This window comes from Hoplias malabaricus, chromosome 13, assembly GCF_029633855.1.
Source record: "Hoplias malabaricus isolate fHopMal1 chromosome 13, fHopMal1.hap1, whole genome shotgun sequence".
NCBI lineage: Eukaryota > Metazoa > Chordata > Actinopteri > Characiformes > Erythrinidae > Hoplias > Hoplias malabaricus.
In genome coordinates, this window is record NC_089812.1 from 24358412 (window position 1) to 24385508 (window position 27097).

General features: G+C 42.2%; 1 protein-coding gene across 5 annotated transcripts in view; it reads right to left on the minus strand.

Annotated features, from left to right (window-relative positions):
• Positions 1 to 26699, minus strand: part of kcnc3a (potassium voltage-gated channel, Shaw-related subfamily, member 3a) — an 89754-nt gene extending 63055 nt beyond the window's left edge. For all 5 annotated transcript variants that reach the window (XM_066641583.1, XM_066641582.1, XM_066641580.1 and 2 more), the window contains exons 1-2: positions 26014 to 26699; positions 12712 to 13454 (exon numbers count right to left, since the gene is read on the minus strand). In XM_066641583.1, the coding sequence (XP_066497680.1) occupies positions 12712 to 13454; positions 26014 to 26098 (828 nt within the window). In that variant the 5' untranslated portion in view covers positions 26099 to 26699. The remainder of the gene's footprint in view (positions 1 to 12711; positions 13455 to 26013) is intronic.
• Between the last annotated feature and the right edge of the window lie 398 nt (positions 26700 to 27097).

Below are 27097 nucleotides of genomic sequence, written 5' to 3' on the forward strand. Positions count from 1 at the left end.
TTATGAAATATTATGTCCCAGTGCTTTTTTCCTGAGCACAGCGCAGGTGTCGTCTGCACCCACAGTAGCAGTGTCTCAAACCCCAACCATGGTCAAAGACAACCCTATACACAATGTAAAACATTTAGAACAGTTATAGGAAATATTCTAGAGCAGCCAGGGTTTTAGTAACTTCCCAAATGTAAAAGAAACACGCAGCTGACGTCAGCCTGCCTGCTGTGACACAATATAGTTGTTATTATTATGTTTACTGCTCATTACTACGTTAAATTAATAATAAAATAGAGCCAGGCCAGTTCTGCTAATGCCTCTGGAGTGTTAAGAGTTTGATTGGTCTCATTCTCCCTGGGCTTTGGGCTGATGTGATGGACCCAGGCCGGTGACAATGCATTAGCACCCAGCGCAAGGCTGAGGCTGGAATTGAAGAAGATTAATGACTAGGTGAAAAATCCAGCAAAAAATATTTATACGTTTATGAGGAGGGGGAAAATAAATAAATAAATAAATAACTACGCCACACCTTGCTGTGTTGAGACTGCAGAGCTATGTCTCCAATGAGCCTTCCAACCAATCCCAGTGCTTTATACAAAGGGCTGTGGGCATCCTGACCAATCAGAGAGTTTCTAAGCCCTCAAAACCAGTACCTGATTTATTATCAACATATCAATGGCCAATCGCATCACATCATGCTATTAATACATTGACCAAAGCATATTGCCAATGCGGTATGGGCGGGTCATTGTCCTATCCATATCATGCCTAAGGGACATTAGGAAATTAAGCACAAAGAAGTGCAGTGTCCTCCTGCTTTAATAAGCCATGCTTCCTAAAAGAAGCGGCGAGGCTGGGAGTCCTGTATGTGGCAGAATGCAGGGAGAAGAGCATCTCGCCCCATATCCCCCTGCTTAATTTTCTACTATATTTAGAGGCTGGTGGATGGGGACGTGGAGGGGGGCGTGAGGAGGTGCGTGCCGCATAAATAGTCCTCATGTCGAAAATAAAACTCCCCACAAACACACAACAAAAAAGTCTCCGTACAGCATCATAATTAACGGTTCCTGGCTTGGTCCGACATCGATGGACACTTCATGGACACACAAAGCTTTGTAAAAATGGTTCATTAAGATTACACACAGTTGTCCGTCTGTTCCTCTACATACTGTTTCAGACCTGTTTCCCTCTATTATGCTGGTACAAGTGGATCAGACACAGCAGTGCTGCTGGAGTTTTTAAACCCTGTGTCCTCTCACTCTCCGCTTTGTGAGACAATCCTACATCACTGGTCCACCTTGTAGATGTAAAGTCAGAGACAGTAGCTCATCTCTCGCGGCACAGTTCGTGTTGGACATCCTCTAGTCCTCCATCTGTGACACAGGCCACTGTTACCTTGGTGAACTGTTCTTTAAAAAGTCCAGCAGCACTGCTGTGTCTGATCCACTCGTACCAGCGCAACACACACTAACACACCACCACCACGTCAGTGTCACTGCAGCGCTGAGAATGATCCACCACCACATCACACCTGCTCTGTGGGGGTTCTGAATATTAACTCAGTGGAGCTGTGTTTATAGTGTACAATCAAGGAGGTCATTTTAACGTTTTGAAGAGTGAAGGCATGCTAAGTGTAATGACTCGACCTTGTGCTGTGCTTGTATTGCGAGTAGATGAAAGCAGACTCTGGGCTGTAAGCGTATGTAAACTGAGGGCTGCTGTGCTCAGTGCGTCCCCCGTGTTTGTAATAAATAAATCAAAGCTGGTTGTGGAAGTGAGGAGTGATACCCATACGCCCACGTTAGAGGCACGACACACTTTTCAAGAACAAAAGAGCCCAGAGCAGTGACGCGCGGGGTTATTTTCAGCGCCTGTGTTCACCGCTCAGTGTCACTAAATGTTTCCAAACACCTGCAGGGGAGACGCAACTACACACAGGGAAATAGCTGCTGCTAACACACACACACACACACACACACACACAGGACTACACCTTTAAAATGGGAGTTCTGCCCAGGTTTCTTAGCAAAGATGATGGTGAAAAAACATGAAACAATCTTATGAAAACACTATCCTCAGTTATGTTTTTTTTTTTCACATTTCATTTTGTAAACATCCCCTTCATACAGAGACAAATTCTCACAAACACACACACATGCGCACGCACACACACACACACACACATACACACTCACACCTCACTCAGTCACACATGTGGACAAATTCACACACTCATCCAGTCACTCACCCAGTCATAAACACACACAAGCACACGCACACCTGTGGACTGTCACACGCACCCATTCACTAACACAGACACACACCAATACCTGTGGACCATTTCACAAACTCACCCAGTCATAAGCAAACACGCACATGCAGGCACACACACACACACACACACACACCTATGGGCTGTCTCACACACTCACCCAGTCACTCACACACTTATTCAGTCACTCAACCAGTCACAAAACCACACACATGCACACACACAGCCACCTGTCGACCGTCTCACACACTCACCCAGTCACTCACAAAGACACAAACACACACATCTGTGGACAGTCTCGAACATTCACCCAGTCACTCACACACTCACACCTGTGAAGAGTTTCACACACTCACCCTGTCATTTACACACTCTGTGGGAGGAAACTGGAGCACCTGGAGGAAACCCACACAGACAATGGGAAAACACACCACACTGTGGCAGCAACACAACCTCCACTACAATATAATTCGCTAGAAAATATTAATTTATTTCAAGATATGGATCATTCACTTGTACGTAATTGAAACAAATTCAGAAAAAGATGCTCAAAGGGGAGAACTTAAATTTTAACCTTGTTTATACTCTTGGATGTACAGCAATGATCTGCAAAGAGAAACATGGACAACCGTCTGCATTTAAATAAAACCTGCTTGGAGCTATTTATCTAACTAACTGTTAGAAACTGCAATTATGTGATTAGCTACTTACCACTAGATACCACAGCTCAACAGCACAGCGTCCACTACCCATGATTTCCGCACTGGTCAGCTCCACACTCAGCACACTACCAGAGACGTTACAACACAAGGAGAATGGTAAGGCTCAGTTTGCTGGGAAAGGTAACCACAGGAAAAGTACCCCCCTCGACCTATCCATCTCATTAACAAGAACAGTCATTTAGAGAGAAAACACACAGCACAACAACTGTGCACATCTGTCACAAACATTCAGCTGAGGAGGGAGCCCCTTAAGATGTGGATATTGCATTGTAGAGCTACTGAGGACACCTTAAAATGAACTAGGTGTTTACACATGTTTTAGATCACTGAAAACACATCAGAGAAACTGAACTGAGTTGTGAGCAAGAAGTACATTTACTTTAAATGATTTACCACTTTTCTGCAAGATTTCAAGGGACATATTACAAATAAAATCAATTTGTTCCAATCAAACTCATCTGACGATCTGAAGCCCAACAACACACACAATGTGAAACAAGACCACTCTCTTTTTTTATTGGTCTGCCCAAGTCAGAAATCAGAAGATAAAAAGTGCAAATTACATAGAGAGCAGGCATTTCAGAATTGCCCCGCCCCTTCGTCCGAGTCTCACCAATCACAGGCGCTGAAACCATCTGTTCTGCACAGGGCTGTGAGGTTTGATCCTTGTGATATTCTGTTCCAAACTGCTGTTCCATTAAGACCCCAGAACACTGTTCGCTTGTGTTAAACTGCTCTAGTGTGTGACTTTTACAGCTGCAAATGAGTAAAAACACAGTAACCTCTGATCATTTCCATCGGGCTAAGGTGAAACACTGAGGTCTGACAGTAATTAACACCTTCTCACTACACCCTTCTTCGGGAATGAAGTCGCTTACTAAGAATAATGTATAGCGGCCTGTTTTGACTCCAGGCTGTTGCTAAGAAACGCTGCGTGTGTTTGTGAAGTCCATTTAACACTTGTTCATCCTTGGCGAATGGCTTTTTGGAGGTGAGCGGCTGTTGTGCCGCAGGTTGTTGATCGAACACTGGGCCAAATAACGTGGTACACATTTAGTAAGTCTTTAAGACAGGACAGAGCAGAGAGGGCTTCTTTAACACAGTGATACGACACTTGGAAGCACACACAAATATCCAAATGCACAATAATCCATTCCAAACAGATTTAGCAGAGACACAATGTTAAACAACATTAACGAGTGAGAGTTTAGAGAGAAAGAAAGCAAGAGAGAGAGAGCGAGAGTGAGAGAGAGAGAGAGAAGGAGAGAGTGTGAGAGAGAATGTGTGTGTGGATGGGAGTAGAGGGAGATTGGAGAAAAGGCAATAAATAGAGAGGACAGGGAAATGAAAGAAAGAAAGAAAGAAAGAAAGAAAGAAAGAAAGAAAGAAAGAAAGAACAGTATAGGGAGAGAAGAGAGAGAGAGAGCAAACGAGAGAGAGAGAGAGAGAGAGAGAGAGAGACAGAGAGAGAGAGGAGGAGGATAATCAGTATATGGAGAGAGAAAGTGCTTGGTGCTGATATTAGTAATGTAATCCCGTTCTTTGTCACTGTGCCCCTGAGAGCAGCATCCGTGTGATTTATGGCTTCGGCTGTGAGCAAGCAGCTCTTAATGAAATGCACTGCGTCTCTGAATGGCCACGAGGTCAGGGCGAGTGGAGGGGATTCTGACCGCCAGCACCGCTGCAGTGAGGGGACGGGATGGACACAAGTATGCGTGTCTGAAATTAGAAAGAATATATGAACTAAGTAGGTAATGTGGCTGCTTCTGAAATTTGAAGTAAAGTGACAGAGCTATATTTCAATCTGTTATTAGACGTATTAATTTTATTATTATTATTTTTATTAAATGTTGAAGAAAATGTAACATAGGGTTCACTTGGTCTTAAAGAGCAGAGTCACACTGTAAAAAATAATTTGGTTTCTTAAAAAACACTATATAAATTAATAAATAAAATGTTTTATTGCAATTATTATTATTGTTATTATTATTTTATTATAAATTGTTTTCATGTTTTTTTCAATGGTGAACTTAATTATTTGTTGAATATAAAAAATTCAGAAATGTATGCGTGTCACACACCAGTTTTAGTAATGTTTATTACTATCTTATTACTCAAAACTGTGTTAAGTACCATTAATTAATGTGCTCTTATTGTAAAGAGTTATCTAAGAAATTGTTATCAAGGAGTGTTGCAAAATCTATACTTCTCATGGTATGGGAGGTGCATTGGTGCCCATGTGTGACCTGCATATAAATTAATGTCCCACGGATTTGGAGGTGTAAATTGAGATGTATATCAAATCTTTTTCCAGGAAGTCCACTGTTAGTTCTGCAAGACAATGCCAGGCCTCATTCTGTATGTGCATGTACAGCATGGCTTCATAGACACGAAGTGTGTGAGACTGCCTGCCTGCAATCTGTTTTCTATGGCACATAATGGAAAGAAGAACCAAATAATGATGACCAAAATGTGCTGAGCTTCTGAAGTCTCGTACCACATAGGAACAGGCAACAGTTCCACTTTCAACGATTAGTATCCTCAGTTCCCATAAAAACAATGTAATTAAAAGAAAGATGATGAAACACTCTGGCAAACATCTGTTCCAACTCTTCTGGAGTGTGTTGCAGGTGTCACGTTTTATATTTACGAGTTTATATTTACAAAATACAATTAAGGTGATCAATATATTTTTTATATTTTTTCTCTTAAATAAAAGACAATCAGCAAATTACAGTTTTCCCCTCCCTGATGTTTTGATATCATATAAAATATTATTTTCAGGTCTGGACCCTAACTGGAGTCACTCTATAGAGGACCACTGCCATATTGCAAAAGAATGAGACCATTTCACTGGATAAAACAACTTAAAACATCCATCCATCCATTATCTGTAACCGCTTATCCAATTTAGGGTCGCGGGGGGACCAAAGCCTACCTGGAATCATCGGGCGCAAGGCGGGAATACACCCTGGAGGGGACGCCAGTCCTTCACAGGGCAACACAGACACACACACATTCACTCACACACTCACACCTACGGACACTTTGGAGTCGCCAATCCACCTGCAACGTGTGTTTTTTTGGACTGTGGGAGGAAACCGGAGCACCCGGAGGAAACCCACGCGGACACGGGGAGAACACACCAACTCCTCACAGACAGTCACCCGGAGCTGGAATCGAACCCACAACCTCCAGGCCCCTGGAGCTGTGTGAATGCGACACTACTGCGACACTACTGCTGCGCCACCGTGCCGCCCCAACTTAAAACAAGTTAATTTAAATGTTTGGGAACACTGCTTAAGAAAAATAAATATTGGATATATACAGCTTCCCTCTGCCTCAAGTGCTCAACAGATTTTTGTGTTGTCTTACTACATTACCCAGCATGCATTACACAAACACCTCACAAAACCACTGGGAATAAACCAGAGACCCAGAATTTCAGACGGCTAGTGTAGCCAATCAGGCATCCACTAAACCAACAAACAGAGAGGTTAATGCAGTGGGTAACTCTGCTAGCCACAGATAACAGAAACCAAACATCAAATAAACAATAATTATAAATTGAAAAAGGGTGGGCATCTGTTTGGGGCAGGTTTGAAGCAGGTTTGGGACTGGAACATTGCAGTTTCTAATCCTTCAACTGGCAGAAGAACTGGTGGCTGGGGGAGTGAAGGAACAGCATAGTCTCCTCCCTCAACATCCACAGCTGAGATGCCCTTGAGCAAGACACCAAACTCCCCAACTGCCCAACAGGCACTGGGAGGGCTGCCAGTCATTCTGATTGTGTGTGCTCACTGCTCTAAGTGCACTAGTATGTGTGTGTGTGTGTTCCTTGCAAGGACGATGGGTAAAACTGCCTGTAAAAGACTTAACTCAATCAGAAGCAAACAAACACCCCTATGCTGTGACCTCACAATTCTTAACTAAGCAGCAGTCTGGGACGATGTGTGTTCAAGCCTCAAGCTTCCACTGTCCTTGGTCAGAACAATAGAAACGGTTCTTAAGATAGAAACGAGCACAGTTTAAAGCTCACTCATAATAATGGTCAGAAAGGTCACAACGAGACGTCGCCCCAAACCGCTTTAGTCCTGACTAACTACAGGACACTCAGGCTTTGCGTGTTACAGCACTGTATCTGATTAATCACTGATCCCCTCGGATATCAGACCCTGCAGATAAACACATCATGATTTTGGTCGTTTCTCAGACCTAGTACAAAGAATACGATGAAAAAAGCCACTCGAGGGGACTGCTTTATTGACAGGGATAAGTCAACGAGAGAATGCAGACAGCAGCAGGAATCCAGTGCAGAAATACAGCAATAAAGCAGGCAAACGTATGGGTAGGTGGATAATACACATATAGCCTCTTTCTAAATTTTCCTTTCTCTCTCTAACCTCATCTCTCTCTCTTTCTTTACCTCTCTCTCCCCATCTCTCTCTCTCACAGACACACACACTCCTCTATTTTCACCCCTCCTCCTCTTTCTCCTGCTCTGTTAAACAGCCTTTCTGTGCTGCAGCAGAAATCAGCGCGCAGTCAGCTAGTATGAGACGCCGCAGTGTTACGCTATAGCACAGGGCGAGAGAGAGAGAGAGAGAGAGAGAGAGAAATATGAGATAAAGAGATGAGTGAAGGACAGGCAAGTGAAAAAATTAAAGGGAAAGAGTAAGAATGAGGGGAAAAAAGACAAGAGGTGAACAAGACAAGAAAGAAGAAAGAGTGGTGGGGGAGACAGAGAGAAGGAAAAGAAAGAACGCAAGAGAGAGGAAAAGGAGAGTTGAAGAGAGACAGACAGAGAGAGAGAGAGAGAGAGAGGATGTAAGGGATGATTAGCAGCGCAGCATGACTCTCTGCACTTGTTCAGTAGCCACTAATAAAGCAGCGTGTGTCAGCAGTGATAAAGACCCAGTAAAGCACTCTCTCACAATAAAAAGGGAATCCTACTGTAACCGCAACTGATTTCACACACTCCGATACGTCAAACACACTTTCAACAATTATCACCACCAAGACTGTTCACAAAACTCTGCTTCAAAACTGCAGAGCAGGTCAAGATACGATTAAATACCACACTGCACTCATCTGCTGCTGAGTGAGGCTCGATATATCGACTGAGCGGTTAAATCAGGCGATGTTAAAAATCATTATTAGTAAAAATGCTATCAATTAAAATAAAATCAATCAATAAATAAACAAATAAATAAAATCTGAATTTGGTATCAGGGGTCTCCCAAGTGGGGCATTCATCTAAGCACAGCCCTCAACATTGGCAGTTAGTGTTCTCCTCCAAGCATGTTGAACTCCAGTGCCACTGTTAGCAGTACTTTAAAAACAGTGACATAACTTGCTGTGACATGCTGCGCTAGTTTTCACCTTCCCGTCAATGGTGGCATTGTGCAATAGGGGAACAGCAGAGATCTTGTTCACTTCTGGGAACTGGACAGAACAAACCTGGGCTGAAAACAGTGCGATGAATAAACAGTGACCCTATTTTCACATCAGTAGTACCTCTTTTTAAATCACAAGGCCCAAGGACTTCACTATCATTATTGAGCATGAAGAGAAATGAGAAGAGAGTTGAACTTCTTCCTTTTTGCCATAAGTCAAGAATACAAACACCATTTTGATATGACTTTATGGGTCAAGATGGGTTACTGCCCAGCGAAGGGGAGCAAAAGGTGGACGTCGCTTGTGAGCCGCCAGTCAATAAGTCAAATATGGCCTTCATCAGCAAAAAAATATTTCTTAAGAGACAACAATCTAGTTCACAGGAGGGCTTTGTCACTTGAAATGAGTATAGATTTTTAGATAACGAGAGAGAGAAAGAGAGAAAGAGAGAGAGAGAGAGAGAGAGAGAGAGAGAGAGAGAGAGAGAGAGAGAGAGAGAGAGAGAGAGGAACAATTACCTGCACAATCACTAGGCAAGAAGCTGAAGAAAGAATACATTAATACTACAAGATAGCTGCTAATTTGTTGTCATTTGCGACTCTCTTTATACTCATTAGATCAGCACAGGATTTTTCAGATCACTCTAAAGCTTGTAAAATATAACCGCTGCGATGAATAAATGCATTTCTCAGCAGAGTTTGTTTGCCAGCATTCAACTGGGAGCGACTGTATTTTTATATTTAATAGTCCTAGAAACCAATACATATTAATACATTAAAGGGAATGTATTCTTTCCCACAAGTGAACACATATCTGTGTCCCCTTTAATATAAGGCACATATTCAGACAGTGCTTAAAAAGGACTCAAGGACTCAAAATTCAACAAATCAAGACACGACTGTTTTATTTAAACTGTGCATTCCTTATTACACCCATAATGTGCATCTATCCATCTAGTGGCTCAAAAGCATGTGTGCTTCAGTGTGTGAATAAGAAGGCGATGGAGAGCAGAGCTGATGGTCGAGGCTAGTGCTGAGTAAGCATGAAACAGGGCCATGAGTGCTGCTGCAGACCAAAGAGAAAATCCAACAGTCAGTTCTGCTGGGCAGGAACATCCACTCAAATCCTCTGAGGCTGAAAATGTGGTGTACACCTATATTTACTGAGGATTTATTTTGTGTGCACATGTGTGTGTGTGTGTGTGTGTGTGTGTGTGTGTGTGTTTGTAAGCATAAGACCTACAAGTCCTATCTCACCATTCTGCTCACATTTTAAACTCATTATGTCTGAGTTTTTTCTCCATAATCATGTAATCTATTAATAATTAATTATTAATCATACATAAAATCTACATTAAACGTAGCTCGCTCTCTACACTGATAGCATTTTACCTTTAAATATACTCTCTCCTAGGGCTGGACTACATTTCTATCCCAACATATGTTTACATTTTGGTTAATATAATCCCGGTATCGGTATGAACAATAGGAAATCCACTGAAAAACAGTTAAGGTGAACATTTGTAAGTTTTCATTATAGAACTGTGTCAAATAAAATAACATAATCGAAGTCCTGGAGATGAAATGGGGTCTATGAAATTAACACGACTTTAAAATCTACAATTATAATACAATAGTAAAAAGGTAGAATTATGTTCCCTAATTAAAGGTACTAATATGTTCTATATGTTCTTTGAGGTAGTGCTGGGCGATATGAGTGCAAATTAATATCACGATTAACTGTACATTTTAGCACGATTATGATTAATGAACGATTATAATGTTTTTGTATTTTTGACACTCATATTTCAGTGAAGAGGTGTGTACTGTAAATATGCTCCAGTATTAAAGCTGGGATATTTTTTTCTAATGTTGATGGGCACTTGTTCCTCGCTTGCTTTTTGAGCACTGTCATCTTAATTATAGTCAAAACACAGCACGTCAAAACTATAGATGCTGTGATTGTCTTTGGTACAAGCCGTTTGAGTCACTTGGTCGGCCTCTACGTTTAGGTTGCTTCCATGTGGCAGATAGGGGCAGAATCACGTTACTACACGTAAGGAACAGTGCATAAACACACAGTGGGGACATAACAGAATAAAAATAACCGATATAATTGATATAGACTCAATTCTGGTGCCTGATCACAGCATGTCAAATCTCTTCCCCATTTCTCTTTAAATAGCAATAGAAGACATTAAAACCCATGAACTGCAATAACTGCAAGAGCTGAGGGAAGTAAACATCAGTCACATGAAGTGAGAGTGGCATGTAATGAGTAGTGACGTCACTGACGTGTACCTACATCATGTCAGTAACCTTTTGTATGCAGTGGGATATGGGCTGGAACACTAATCAGACAGCTGCGTAAGCCACTAGGACACAGTGGTTCTAACCTTCCCTGGTCACAGCGATGTCAGCATTATATTTTCCAACAATGATATCTTTTTGACATTGAAACCACAAAGCCGTATCAATCCCCTACACTTCCTGTAGTGTACCGCAATCAATCAGTACAACTATATATTCAACACTAACGTTACAGAATCTTCAAGAGTTTGTAAATAAAACTATGTTTCCCATAATCAAACTCATGTAACTCATTGATTTCTTTGATAATCACTACAACCCCGCTGCTTGCATACTGTTGCACCTTCATAATTAATCAAGCTACCATGGGAAAAGCTCATCACTGCAAATTTATATGAGAAATGCTGCTGCGTTCAGCTGCAGGATACTCGTTCACCGTCATGGAGCACCTGTACTGCTGGCTGCAGCAAGCATCAATCAGAGCTGTTCAAGGCAGGGAGGTAGAAGTGTGGTAAATTCACACGGTTACTGCAGCAGTAAAGCAAAGCATCAGTAATAACTCTCAAGCTCTAAGAACTTAAGAGGGACAAAGAAGGAAGGACTCAAGCAGCACCGTGCAGGTAAAAAGCGGCTGCCCCAAGTGCACCATGGATGTTGAATTTATTAGACACTGTTGAGCTGAACACCACTGTAATAAAGACGGTCTCCAGGGAGGGTCCAGCTGATCCTACAACTAGACCTTCATCCTCACTGACCTTAATAATAAACACCAGTGTTGTTCTCAAGTTCAAACTAGTTTACATGATTCTACTGCTTTCTCTTTTTTTTTATTTGAGCAGACTCTACACTGTAATGGTCTCTGCTCTTTTGGGAACGCTTGAGGCTAGATGTCTGAACATTTATTTGAGCAGTTGATTGCAATCAGCCACAAGAGCTTTGGTGAAATCCAGTGCTCACATTGGATGATTACTTCTGGATCACTCCATCTCATCCCACTGGAGTGAATGGAGCTCTGTCTCTCCCGAGCGTCTCACTACTTCACAGGTCAATGTTCAGGGGGGATTTACACTCCTCTAGAACATGCTTGGCATTGGGCATGGGGATGTTATGCTCATGTGCAGCTGCTCCAGCATGAGATTTGTGTTTCAGTGTACTTACATCTCTGCATTAATTCCCAAAGAAAACTGTATACTGTTTTACACAGTGGGGTGTTTCATAAGAGACTCGTATAAGAGAAACATACAGCTCTGCAAACTAAATTCTTCCCAGCCTGATCCTGAGGGCAGAAAGAGGGGGAGGAGGGTGAAGTGAGGGGAAAGAAGGACAGAGAAAGAGAAATGAGTGGTTGGACGGACAAAGAGAGGAAAGGATGAGGAAACGATAGCCCGGGAGAAGCGAGAGAGTGCACAGGGAGATAATGCGCTAATCGAGATTGAATGATGCGAGCGTCAAAAACGATGGGAGTCAAGTGAGTGAGAGGCGCTTCAGAGGAGGAAAAAGGGGGATTTAATCAAGCGTGGGAAAGTGGAGGTGGAGGGGGGGCTGTGCGGATGCAGCAAGAACGGGAGCAGAGTTAACAAGAAATAATAATGCGTTAAAAACAGAGCGGACTCATTTGGAGGCAATCAGAAGCATGTTTTAGTGAGAAAGAAAGAGAACAGGTTGAAGAGAGCTGAAAAAAAGGATAAGATGGGAACAAGAGATATTGAGAGAGTGATTTAATTACATGCAGCAACAGAGCTAGAGAGAGAGAGAGAGCATGATGAACAGAAGATAGAGAAAAGGTGCAGAAGGAAGAAAAAGAAAATAAAAATGGCAAGAAGATCCATCAATCTTTGAGTGTTACCAGAACATCCAAAGCTCAGACTTCTCAAAGGTCTCATTCACGACATGCACCATTTGCACCAAACTTGTGCTCAGAGGTTTTTCCTCTTACTGCTGCAGCTCACACACTACCAGTCCCCCCCAAAACATTCGGACGCCCACCCACCCAGTCACACGCCCTCTCCCACACACTCACCCTGGCATATTTGGACGAATAGGGGTCCTCAAAGAGCGCCCAGATGCGTGGCTGCCACACGCTCCACCAGCTGGGCTTGCGTCCATCCTCCTGTAGGCAGAGGCGCTTCAGGTCTCCATCTGCCCCGCCGGTCAGTGCCGGGTCGTCCTCAGGCGGGTCCGGCTCAGGCGTCTCGAAGCTGTCCAGTGCCTCCTCAGCATCTCTGTGCTGCCGGTAATTCATCCAGCAGCACGCCTCCACGTCCGTCTCGTCGATGCCCCAGAAGGCGAGCTCCTCCTCAAAGAGCGGACCGCACACATCGCTGGGGCAGTGCAGCTTGCCGGTCCTATAGTAGTTGAGGATGAAGGCGAAGGTGTTGGGGTGGCGGTCGAAGAAGAACTCGTCGGACTTGGGGTCGTAGTCGAAGTTGCTGAAGGCATCCGGCTCCGTCAGCCAGGAGAGGCGCGTCCCGGGCAGCGTCTTGAGTGTGCTGCGGTACGTTTCGTGCCGGATGCCGCCGCAGTTGATCACGATCTTCTCGCTGTCTGACGGACAAGTCATGTCGGCGCTGGAACATGCTTTGTTGGACGACTTGTTCCCACCCTTGCGCCCTTTGAAAGAGGAGACACACACCGAACTGAGCATAGAGGAGGATCGGGAGGGGGGGGAGGGAGAAGGGAAGGGGAGGAGAGAGAGAGAGACAGAGAGACAGAATGAGAGAGAGAGGAGAGAGAGCGGAGAGAGGGGAGGGGGGGAGGAGGAGCCTACAGAGAGAGAGAGAGGGAGAGACACACATAGAGTGGGAGAGAGAGAGAGATTTGTTAAAAGGATGCTCAACACAGCAAAGTCAAATCTACCTGCTTACATCCTCCAGTAGCAGCTTAATCCAAATAAGTCCAAGCAATTAAGACATAGATTTGCTGTGCAGCTGCAAGGCTAATGTAACTAGTGTGTAATGTAAATGAGTGGAGGAGGAGGAGCCTGCAAAAAAGAGGGAAGAATGAGAGCAAGGGAGAGAGGTTATTAAAACAATGCTCAATGAAGCTTATTGAAAATTTATGTTTTCATCCAAGTTTAATAAAATCAATAACTCCTCATTTACAACAGGATCCCTTTCTTCAAACATTTAAGGCATAGTTTTACACAGCAGCCACAAATTTATTATAGCCAACGTATAATCGCACAAATGCTATTATTAATATAATTAATAGTATTAATATTATTAATGCCTTGTGGCCATTTTCAAAATTAACAGCAGGTCGTTCAGAACCCACATGAGAAAATCAAAATGGGAAACAGTATAAAGCACACGATGATTAATCGTGCTGTTTGCTCACACTTTTTCATTCATTCATCTTCTATAACCACTTCATTTCCTTCACACCTATGGACACTTCCAAACCCTCACCTGGTCACTCATATACACGCACACACACACACTGTGTACAGTTTCACACACTCACCCAGTCACTCACACGCTCACACCCGTGACCACTTTCACACACTCAAAAGCTCCTTTCATACAGATTTACAGAACTATTGCAGTACATATTTTGTCAGCCATTTTGTAGTGTTGTTTAAAATCGCAACAGTATGTTTCACTTCCTCTATAGTTCACTATTTAACACTCATAATGCAGCAAAAATGTAGTTTACAGCTGACGGACAGTAGAATCTAGACAGTAGGTGTATCATAATGCAATGCAGTGGTATCTTAATAACAATGAAGAAAATGGCCCCAGACACCGGTTTTATCTGTAAATGTAAATAGCAGTGCTGTCAATATTAATGCATGATTAGTCTGGAAAGTTTAATGCATTCATTTTTTTAAAACACATTTTTTAAATAATTGTACCAAATCTGCTCACTACTTCCTCCCATCATCCACTCCTTTTAACAAAGCCTACTGTTCAATACAGCCTACTGTATTAGCGATTTTATTAGGAGATATATGCACCATGTCACTAGTTCAAAAGGTAGATTACATCATTGTAAACTTTGCCTCAGCAAATTAAGAGTCCAATTCAAATATAAAAGCTACTCAGAATTCATTCATTCATTATCTGTAAGCGCTTATCCAGTTCAGGGTCGCGGTGGGTCCAGAGCCTTCCTGGAATCATTGGGCGCAAGGCAGGAATACACCCTGGAGGGGCACCAGTCCTTCACAGGGCAACACAGACACATTCACTCACACACACACACCTACGGACACTTTTGAGTCGCCAATCCACCTACCAACGTGTGTTTTTGGACTGTGGGAGGAAACCAGAGCACCTGGAGGAAACCCACGCAGACACAGGGAGAACACACCCCAACTCCTCACAGACAGTCACCCAGAGCGGGATTCAAACCCACAACCTCCAGGTCCCTGTAGCTGTGTGACTGCGACTACATTATGTACCTGCTGCACCACCGTGCCGCCCCCTACTCAGAATTGTTTTAATAAAATAAAAAGAATGGTTTCTTCTAACCACTTTGTCGCCCTTACCACTCTCATTTTTCTTGAGTTTAATCATGATAAATCACAGAATGTTATTACCTCGATTACGTTTTTTAATTGTTTAACACTACTAGTAAATATAGGTCATTTTTATTAAAATAAATCACAATGTCAGCAGAAATATCAATGAACTGACAGTGCCTAGTGTAAGATAATTCACCATTTGATTCATTTATGAGACAGGATATGAATGTGCCATGCGAATGTCTGCTGATTTTTTATGAAGCAGGGGTTCTGAAATTTGTGTCTTTACAAGCATTTTGTTCGTCCTCCAATCAGTTCACATACTGAACAGTAAATTAGTCAATGAGTAAAATATTCCAAACACAGCAAAAACCAAATCTAAATTGCCTTGCACCATATCCCATTTATATCACCCCACTATGTGTATCCCTGCATGACTGCAGACCACTAAACATAGCCTGTTTAAATGACTTCACATAAGGGAAGTAGAACTGAAACCTACACTATTCCTATGTACTGATGGTAACAGACAAACTGTGGGCAATCAGGAAAAAATTGAATTTGCATGTACGCTCCAGAGAGAGGACTGTATTTAAAAAGTCTAATCTCAAGCAGCACCCACCTTCCTAACTCTTTCATCTAGTCTGCCTCAGACTTCTCAAGGTTACAAGACCCCTGGTTCCCAACACCACCACTGATACCAATTCAGATCCAACTACTCTGAATGACTGTTTATATTTTTGCAATTTCGTTTCTCAAATGTGAGCACTTAGGTATAATCACCTCTCCAGCTGAGGAGATGACAGGTAGATGAATATGCGCTAAAACGTTGAGACATTTCAAATGCACACACGCTACATGTGCTGACAGACGTTCGAGAGCTGAATGATATCGTAGGCACAGCAGCTGGGGGTTGTCATATACACATTAAATATTGCATAACAAAAAGGTTTCCCTTATGAGGGTCTTCTCTCCTCCACTGCCTCAGCTATCGCCTCCACCACTCCATCACCATACTCCAAGCGTAACCAATGAGAGAGAGAGAGAGAGAGAGAGAGAGAGAGAGAGAGAGAGAGAGGAGAGGAGAGAGAGAGAGAGAGAGAGAGAGAGAGAGAGAGAGAGAGAGAGAGAGAGAGGGGAGAGGAGAGGAGAGAGAGAGAGAGGGGGGAGAGGAGGGTGTAGAGAGGAGGAGGAGGGGAAAAAAGCTAAAGGTAGAACAATTATTTGCTGAGCTCCACAAAATGGGGAGAAAAGACTGCAGAGCATTAAGTCCTCTCTCTCTCTCTCTCTCTCTCTCTCTCAGTGCAGCACTGGGAGGTTATGCAGTCCATTCACAACACTGTATGCTCTTAACCCTTTCAGTACTGGTACCAAAAGATAGATTGAAGACAGAACATAGGCACTTGTGAATCAAAAACATGAGGAAAAATATTTGCCAGGAACAAATATCTGTTGTGATTACACTGGTATAAACTGCAAATGAATATATACAACAAAAATGTAATACTGTGAATAAACAACGTGACAAAAGATTAACATAAAAAATATGTATATCTTGAAGCATAATCAAAATCTTTGATGAATCAATAATGTGACAAAGGTCAGAACAAAATATAGCTATTGTGATTACATTGGTGCATACACCGAGCAGCCACAAGATTAAAACCACTGACAGGTGAAATGAACAACATTAATCTTTTTGTTACGATCGCACCTGTGGAGGGTGGGATATATCAGACATGAAGTGAACTTTAATTCATTCACTTATTTCTGTAACGGCTCCATCCTGTTCATGGTCACTGTGGGTCAGAAATAAACACTGGACAGGGCACCAGGAAACCCACGCAGACACAGGGAGAACACACTGAACTCTTTACAGACAGAGACCTAAGGCAAGGATTGAACCCATGACTCTTGAGATCCCGTAGCTGTGTGGCAGAAACACTACCTGCAGGGCCACCATTCGGCACTAGTCAGTACTTAGCGTTAACAGAAGACGGGAAAATATGGCTAAGTGAAAAGATCTGGCCAAAATGTGATTGTTGTCATTTTCCTTTAAAGAGCATCTCCAAAACTGTAGATCTGCAGGGTCTTCAAGTAGGGTGGTGTCATATCACTTCTTTTTTTTTTTTTTTGTTATTTAATTTGAAGCATAATTTCTTAATTTAAAGATATTTCTGTATAAATCTTTTCTTTTAATATTCATGCACTTCAGATTTTTGGTTGATCTATTTTTTTATTTTGTACAAAATCCGAATCTGGGGAGGTTACTGCTGTTTACAAAATAAGCAAATGTTTGTATTTCTACAAAATAAATCTTTAACATTTATTTTGTTGCAATAGAATGTTTTTAAAATTAACAACATCCTTGAAGTAGTGATGCGTGATATATAGTTGGCCGATATATTATTTGCCGATATGTGGATTTTTTAGTTATTGTTTTCGGTCCAAAATTGGAATTTTTGTCAATATTACATGATGTTGCACGATAACTTGCCGCCTTTTGTGATTGCGTATATGCACTGACGCCTGTAAATACACAACTATGTCTGCCGTGCAGAGGTTTTTCAAAGTTTCTGCAGAGAACCGTTTCAGGGATTAAATTTCTCTGTAGTGAAAACTAATTTTAAAAAAATATCAACGACGCTCAGTACACACACACACACCGATAGCAGCGTAAAAACACAAACACAGACCAGACGTCCTCTTTTACCCGGACATGTCCTCTATTTTAGACTTAAGTCCGGGCGGAATTTCACAAACGTCCGGGATTTTGTTTTTCTAGAGCTTACATAAGAGTTCGTGAAGAATTTCGTTCACAAACTAGTCCCGCCCTCCCCTACTCCGTTTGGTTCATTTGAGTGAGAAGGGGGCGTGGTAAATTAGCCTAAAATCTTCGGATTGGACGGTCTGACTGTAGCGCTACCATTATTGGTCGATAACCTTCTCTGTAAACATTTAATTGGTCAGTCTGCACCTCAGTAGTCCTTGTTCACGTCAGGCAAAGCTCATGTACCTACCCTCATCTCGAGCAGCTATGCCGAAACGTAAATGTAAATTCTCGGATGAATTAAAGCTCTGGAGCTCTCGGAGCTCATCAGCTCCCCTCCCCCCCACGTCCTCTTTTTTCTGGTCACCCTAGGTTAAACAACAGAAAGATGCTCTCAGCCACCACAGTGCAGGAGCCCTTTGTATTAAAAACACATAAAAATGGATATAGAGTCATTTAACATCTGAATTTATCGCTGAAACACGACGCTAAACCATTACAAACACTTGCTCAAACACACTGACTCCTTCCCTTCCCCCCGCCCTTCCCTTTTTGCTGCTCTCTCCCTCACTCTCCAAAACAAAACAGGTGCTGCACTAATTAGCGCCCCTCTAGAAATCATTCATGCGGAACCAGCAGTAAATATTTGATAAAAATATAATTTAATTACAACTAATAAACTTAAAAGACAAAATAATGTGTTTTAATCCAATGTGAATTTGTTTTAATTACAAAAATATTAAATGATTGGTTATTAATATCATTAATGGCAACTCCAATGTGCTAATTGTCAGTTATCATATCGGCTAAAAAAATTCAAAATCGGTGCATCTCTAATTTTAAGTATTTTACCATTTTATTACTAAGAATATAGTTATCGCAAAAACACCCTGTAATACTGTGATATTATTATATTAATATATTAAATAATAATAATATATTTATATTTACTAAAAGTGGTCCAAAGGACAACCAGTGAGCTGGTGATCAGTGAGGCTCATGTACAGGGAAAGCTAAACCGTCTGGTTCAGTCCCACAGAAGAGCTACTGTAACACACACTGCTGAAAAAGTTAACACTGGTTCTGACATAAAGGTGTCAGAACACACCGACCATCACAGCCTGTGCTACAGCTTCTCTGTGGGATAAGACCTGGGGCTATCACTCAGCTCAGGGATCTGTTGCCATTTTACAGCTTGTCTTTATTTGGACCACCTTTGGTAGGTACTATCCATTGCATAGTGGGAACCACTTGCAAGACGTGTCATTTTAAAAAATGCTCTGACCCAAACATTATGACCATTACAATTCAAACTCCTTTAACTGGCCATGGATTCCAAGTTTAAAAACAAAAATGACTGCTCAGTTGCTGCTGAATATTACCCGCCTTTTGACAAGTTCCACTGTAACAAAATAATCAAAAAGTTGTTCACTTCACTGGTTCCAGTTTTTTTTATTTTTGCTGATGGGTGAATAGAAGCATATGTGATGTGCATTACAATATACTGAGACACATTGGTGAAAAAATAACATGACATAGATCTGCACGACCGCCCACAAAACATCTTCAGGAGATGTGATTGGCCAAGCTGCTCACAGCACCCAGTAATAAGTGCAGTAATAGGTTAAACTTCTTTACATGTTGCAGCCTTCTCTGCTCTTCTTATAAGATCAAAATAACCATCATAAAAATAACTCCTAAAATTAAAAACAACCCACATATAAATTGTGACCGGGCAAATGTTACATTTACATCATACCAATGACCGCTTTCTTTCTCTCTCGCTCTCTCTCTCTTTCAGGTTCTTACATTTGTGCTGCATTGTGTTCAGGGAAAAGGGCAGCAGTGGAGAAGTGAATGATTTTCTGCTGCAGTAAAACAAAGAATGAGACTCTCTCTCTCCTATCTTAATGGCTGAGGGACCTAAAGGAGCTTCCTTTCTTTCTCTCCCTCATAATCCTTTACTCTCATTTTCAGGTTTCTCATAAACTAGACAGATTACAGGGAGCAGTCTGACCTCTCTCTCTCTCTCTCTTTCTCTCTCTCCCTCACTTTCTCTCTCTCTCTCTCCCTATTATTCACACACTGCTAGGGAAGAGTGATATGGAATCAGGTTTATATCATCATTGATTATTCTTTTCCATCTAAGCCTAAGCTTAACCTAAATGTTTATAATATTCTGTTGAATTGGTAGACATTATTAAAGCTGCTTCAGTTCATGTTTAATTCATCTGGGAGGTGGTGAGCTTTGTAAATTACAGTTTTGTGGCTTGTACTTGTTTCCACACTGTGGTAAAATCCAACATGGGAATGTACTGTATGTTAAACACTCTTATCCCCAGAGACAGAGGAGGCTAATGCAGGCTAATGCATTTTTGTCCAGGAACTCTTGCTGGTATTGGAAATGTTCCTATGAAGAACATTAGATAAGTTTTTTATAGTTAATGGTTCATGTGGTAAATCAAGACTAGGCTTAATACTGCCTTAAAAACAACATATCCTGTTCCACATACAGAATACGGAGTAACAGAAGCTGACTGTGGTAACAATAAGACATATTTCGTGTTCCACCCAGACTACAAGGCAGTGGTGTTACTCCCTAATGCCAACAAAGCAGACTAAAGCCAACTGTACACTATGAAGACACTATGAAAATACAGCTGGCGCTAAGCCACAGATGCTCAGTAATGGTCGGATGAATGGCAGTAAGCTTGATGTGTCCTAAAACGCAATGTTTCCTCTTGATATCATTTGCATCCAACCCTCCAAAGTTTAACTTCTGCGGAATCTCTTTCTGCTTGGTTTCTCCATGCTTTCTCATTCTCTCTCTCTCTCTCTCTCTCTCTCTCTCTCTCTCTCTCTCTCTCTCTCTCTCTCTCTCTCTCTCTCTCTCTCTCAAATTGCCACTGGTGTAGCCTCCTAGGGATTTTGCTTCATTAAGTGCCCACAAACTGTCACAGGAACCTAGCAAGAAAACCACTGGGAGAAGAAGGGATAGGCACCAAGAAACAGCAGGACTGGGAGATGGGTTTTGGCTTTTTCAATGAAGATGGAAGTCACTCAATCACTGTCATTATGTTAATAGCAAACTGCAAAACTAGTAAGAGAGGTGGGTTCAATGTAAAAATACACTGACATTTTCAGACAAATTTGATGGTATCTGGTTTCAGCACAAAAGAAAAAGTAATACATGAATAATAATAATAATAATAATAATAATAATAATAATAATCATTCATTCGTTGTCTGTAAGCAATTATCCAGTTCAGGGTCGCAGTGGGTCTAGAACCTAGCTGGAATCATTGGGTGCAAGGCGGGAATACACCCTGGAGTGGGCACCAGTCCTTCACAGGGCAACACACACACCTACGGACCCTTCTGAGTCACCAATTCACCCACCAACGTGTGTTTTGGGCTGTGGGAGGAAACCGGAGCAGCCAGAGGAAACCCACACAGACACAGGGAGAACACACTACCAGCTGCGCCACCGTACCGCCCAATAATAAATAAATAAATAAATAAATAAGGTTCTGTAGGTCCACAACAAAATGATCTCAGTTTCTGTGAAAGATATTAGACAAGATATTTATAACACCTATTTCTGCAAATTATTGCAAATTCTGCAAATTAAAATCAACATTTTTGCCACTTTTTCCCTCTACATTTCATTCTCAAGGTTGCCTCCAAAATATGAATAATTGCTGACAAATTTGTCAGTAAGTCAAACGGTAGTGTAAAACTGTCTGCTGGTGTGAATGACCAGGTTAGTGTGTGGTGCCCTGTGCAGGGTGTGTACCTGCGTCTCCAGGTATGCTCCAGAAACACTGCCACACTGAACAGGATGAAGCGGTTGCAGAGAATGAATGAATGAACTGCAGTTGCATAGAGAGAATTAATCTTTTCAAGCAATTTCAAGCAATGGCCCTATCCAACCTGTCTAGATGAGCATTTTAGCCTAGCAGTGGGTGGCTAAATTGATCATTTACTGAAGGGAAACAGCACAATACACCGACAAAGATACACAGAATTATACTCCATACACAAATACAAATTAATAAATCAACAACAGCCTGCTGAATTAGCAAAAGAAGCCCTCATGCTCATGCTCATGTGAATTAGCCTAGCAGCAAGCTAGGTGTTCTTGCAGCAGCAGGCTAATCATTTTGAACCTCATTAGGATGATTTACTATCACTGATCTTTCTGTTAAACAAGTTTCACTTAAGATCTCTAAAATAAAAAAGCTGTGTGACAAAAGAGTCTTCCATTATTCCATTGTGAAGGTGTGGAAATGCAGGACAAAAATATGCTACTGTGCTAAAAACACACACAGCAGCTGCACGTTTTACTTGCTGCACAGATTATTTGAAGGGCCCTGGGGGCAAAGGGGGAAAGATGGAGCGTTACAAAAAAACACTGATATCAGACTGATTGATAGAGAAGAGAGGAAGGAAGGAATGTGTAGGGAAAGAAAAGAGAAAAGAGGGACAGGAAATTAGAAGAGGACGAATAGCAAATGAAACATGATTGCAGGATGTAAATGTGATAGAATAAAGGCAACATATTCTGCTAAACATTAGGATGGGGGAAATGAGGAAAAAGGAGAATCACAAGAAGAAGAAGCAAGCAAAAGAAGAGAGCGAGGGAGAAGCTGGAAGAGACAGTGATAGATTATTAGGTGTGCTGAGTGAGCGAAAACAGCTCCCACTGAAAAAATCATTGTTAAGTGTGTGTGTGTCCAAGTGTGTTGAAGAATGGGGGTGCTGTGCTTTGAAGGGAGAACGTGCCTTTGGAGGACTGGAGCACACTAGCACAGAAAGAAAATGAAGAAAAAATGTACAGGAAGGTGACATGTTACGTGGCCAAATGTAAATGAAATGGAGGGCTTTAAGGTTGGTTGCACAGTACCACACATACTACAGGGAGCTTGTGCCATCCTTTGCTGCAGTAAGCTTCTCTATGCTCATGGTGAAAGCTGACACAAGGTGTTGGAACATAGCTGTGTGGATCTGATTAAATGAGAATGCAGCTCTATTGCTCCAGAGCTTAGGTCATCATTCTGGATCCTGGATCATGCCCACAATTGGAAATCTGTGTCTATCCTATTATCTCAATTAGAAAAATTAACTCATCCGGCCCACATTGTTGAGGCTAGTGCTTCTCAGTTAGTCCACGTCCCAGACCTCAGGTGCAGGTCTGGTTTAAGCCACACAAGGTATATACATATGTGTAAATGACATTAATGGTGCACAATATTTACCAAACCCAGCCATATTAATCTGTCCAGAGAACGCATTACAATGCTGCATGTTTTACACCCCTCTAGCTGACCCTTGGCACTGGGGATAGTGAGCTTAGGCTGTTTCTTCTCTCCCTGCTCTAGTGATCAGTGCTTTTCAGTTGAGATCATACAAGCAACTGTACACCTGAATCAGCACAGGGGGTCACTTTTCAGAAGATATCCTCAAAGGCCTGAAATACTGAGCAGAAAGCAAAGGATGGAAGAAGGAAGAAAGAAGACGCTGAAAAGAAAATACAGCATTTTGCCACCTCCCCCCATTCTATGGTCTAGCCGGTGTGCTGAGGCATGGCTGCATCAAGCCCTTCTCCCTCCGTCCATCCCTCTGTGGTGCAGTGTTGGTTCTCCTGCTTTTTCTCCCGAGTATCCCACTGCAGCTTACACTCAGTGGTGCTCAAGGGCCACCTAGAGGGCAAACAAGGGAACTACAACCCCCAAAATGCTGCAGTCCCCCCTCCTTTCCTATTCCTTCACTTTCTGCCTCAGCGTGGCCGGCTTACGTTGACTTCTGCTGCTTTTAAGCTCTACAACAACCTTCAGCATCTGCATATATGTGTTTGTGTGTGTGAATGTGTGTATGGCTGAGCTTCTGAACGCTGAACTTCAACAGCCCACTGATAGGCCTAAGTGGGCCAGTGCTTTGTATATCCGCAGCACGCTCTAGACTTCTCTCTTTTTTATTTGCCTGAACCCTTACTCTCTCAGCAAAGTGGTTCTAATTAAATCCTCCCCTTGAAGAACAGAGAAGTGAAAAAGGGTACAAATAGAGTACAAAAATAAACCAACACCACGACAACTGATTTGTATGAAACCTCTTCACACAGCCTGAAGGTCATCTGTAGGACTCTGACTCTGACACAAAGCCTATCCAGTAATTGACCTCCTAACACAAATGTTAAGAGACATGAAGGGGATTTTAAAACTAAAGCATCTTCGTAAGAAAAGAAATGACAGACTTGCAGGGCTTGCCGTGAGACTTGTGTTGCTGCGTGTATCTAGAACTAACACTGTTCTTAAGATAGTTTTATACCCACCCAGCCTCCTTCCCCCACCCCCTACCCCCCGCCTCCTCAGCACCATCTCTTGTTAAAACCTAATTAATAAAAGTGCCCTCTCCGGTTAATTACCATCCCTTTATAGTTTCCCATTAAGCACTCAGGGAATGAAGCCGGAGAGAGAAGGTAGAGAGATGGGATATAATTGTGTTAAGCCAAATCACATCTGAACTTGATGGAAACTATTCTTAGCAGGGGGATAGAGACAGGAGGAGGAAGAGGGCAGGAGGAGGCACAGATGAGAAGCAAAAGAGAGAGAAAAGGACAATTTGGAGTTAAAGGTGGGAGGTCACTCGGAAGGAGGATATGGGTCAAGACCTTGACAAATTTGATTAGTGTTCTCATGGAATGTAGTTAAAGAGTAAATAGATATGTCTTAGAGGCAGTTGGGGTTCCTCTGTTAGCTAGGTCCAAAAGGAGACGAGATGAGCCTAACGTCTAATTTCAGGCTTAAGGTAGCCTGCTAATTGAGGGATCCCTGCTTTGTGGAGTACGTATGTCACAGTTCTTTAAAGAAACACACCAGCATTTACAACCTTCTCTCTTTTATCTTTTATATCATTTATTGTACACAGTCTGTCACCACAGATAGTCATTCTCTAAAGCATTTGCCTTTATTTAGAATTTTAAAGGAGCTGCATTCACTTTAGGTTTAGGCAGGTTTATAATATAAGAGAGTCCGCAGATGTGGAAACAATTTCCCACTGTGTTTATTTGCAGAGAGCGGGTGAATTATTTTTGTTTGTTTGTCACAGATGCAGCAGGTAGGCATTCGGTTGAAAACAGCTGGAATATGCCTTTAAAAATGGTCTGTTAGATAAATAAATAAATAAATAAATGTCGTGAACGCACAGCCATAGGCAAAATTCAGAGATCAGAGGTTAAAGTGATTAAATCTGCCATAAGGTGCTATTAATACAGCTGTTTTCCTGGAAATGGGGCAGTAATATAAATATAAGAAAGGGTGGTCTCTGATTTTTTTACAGTACTGCACATACTCCAGGACTGATCTGTGCCAAAGGAATGCAATGAATCTGAATGCTCAGAAAGAAACTGGATTACAATGATAAAACAAACAGAAACCAGGAGGATCAGTTCCGCAGGGAGTGAATCTAAACTGGGAGAGGATGTAAAATAGGGCTAAACCAAAAAAAGAGTGGGAATGGATGCATATAAGAATATAAGAAATGAAAGGTTGTAGTCTCAGTTGTAAGGGAAGATTTTAATATATCTGTGCTAGCAGGGGTATGTGAGCACATTCACAACAACACTGACTCAAACTCCTCTTACTGGAACTATCCGTTCCACCTTAAATGCGGCAGCAGTTACATTCAGGGCAGTTTAGGGCTATGTTCTGTACTGAAGCCCTCAGAATCAGAACAGATACTGACCACAAACACACTTACAGATTACAGATAGGCTACAGCCTGCTGCAGCATTTAAGGTGGAAAGGAGAGCCTGCCTCTGCTGTGTTTGCTGGAATCTTATAAAATCCACTCCACTCCTTACAGCTTATGGACAGTGGAAGGAAGGAAAGGACAGGGGAACAGGTGTGTGGAGAAGAAAGGAAGCTACTTGTTGAGTCGAATGACCCCACACCACATTTATTAGTCTGATATTACCCACTAATATAATTATTAAGTTATAGCGAAAGCAATGGGGATGTGCACAAAGACCACGACACCAACACAGAACTTCACAGAATACACGGCACACCACAACACCTAGAAGTACTTACTCGCTCGCTTTGGGGGGCTCTGGTGGGCTTTCTTTCGCCTGTGTATACAGTGTGTGAACACACACACACATATATACACATACATACACACACTAACACACAACAAGTAACTACAGCGTGGGGATGTGGCTAGTTCTCTCAGTAAAAGGCTGAAGTCCAGTCTCAGAGATGCTGTGAAGTGAGGTGAAGGCCTGCCCGCTGGATTCTCTTTAATAATAAAGCACTGCACTAAACCCTGAAGACAAGCACAGCTGCAGACCACCTCAAACCTGTCTGCTTCAAGCTAGCCCTTGACAGCTGGTACATTTCGTTTTGTGTGTTCTTGCCCCTCAAAAAATGCTCGGCTTTTTTCCTGCTTAAGGAGTTCTCTTTTTAAAAAATATAATAATAACAATTGGAAAAAATATATTTCAAAAGCTACAGCAAGGCTCCAAGGTCTGACACCCTGCTTTCATTCAGGTCGTGTTTTTCTTCCCTGAACCGTACAAGACCCATCCATCCATTAACCCTCCCTCTCTAGCTCTCTCTCACTCTCTCTCTGTGTGTGCTACTGTCTCTCTCTTTCACGCCTCTGTTGCTTCTGAATACGTGCCCCTTAATTAATCCCTGAAAGCTAAGCGTAAGTATTGTCCTCCTTTCTTCTAATTCTCTCTCTCGTTTTTAAGTTATTTTCCTTCTTTTTCGGCGCAGTGTATTCCTCCTAATCTGCTCCCTCCGTCCCTCCTCTCTCTCTTTCTCTTTCACACGCGCTATTTTTCTTTCCCACCCGTTTTCCGACAAGCTCCGCCTCGACACCAGGATTGGCTGGAGGGACTAGAGGAATTCTGTGCTCAAATTGGGCAGTGGTTCATTTTACAGCCGCTTGCTGATTGGTTGAGACCTGAAAAAACGTCATGTGTGCGTCCCAATATTTTATTACACACTAATACAATAAGGTATAAAGGCTGTGTCTGAAACTGAAGGTATTCACCATGATACTTTGCTGTCTGTGCTGCCTCATAAATGCTCGTTTATGCTGCTGCGCATGGATACACATGAAGCCTTCTGTCCATAGTCTTGTTCATTTCATACATATTTCTGCACA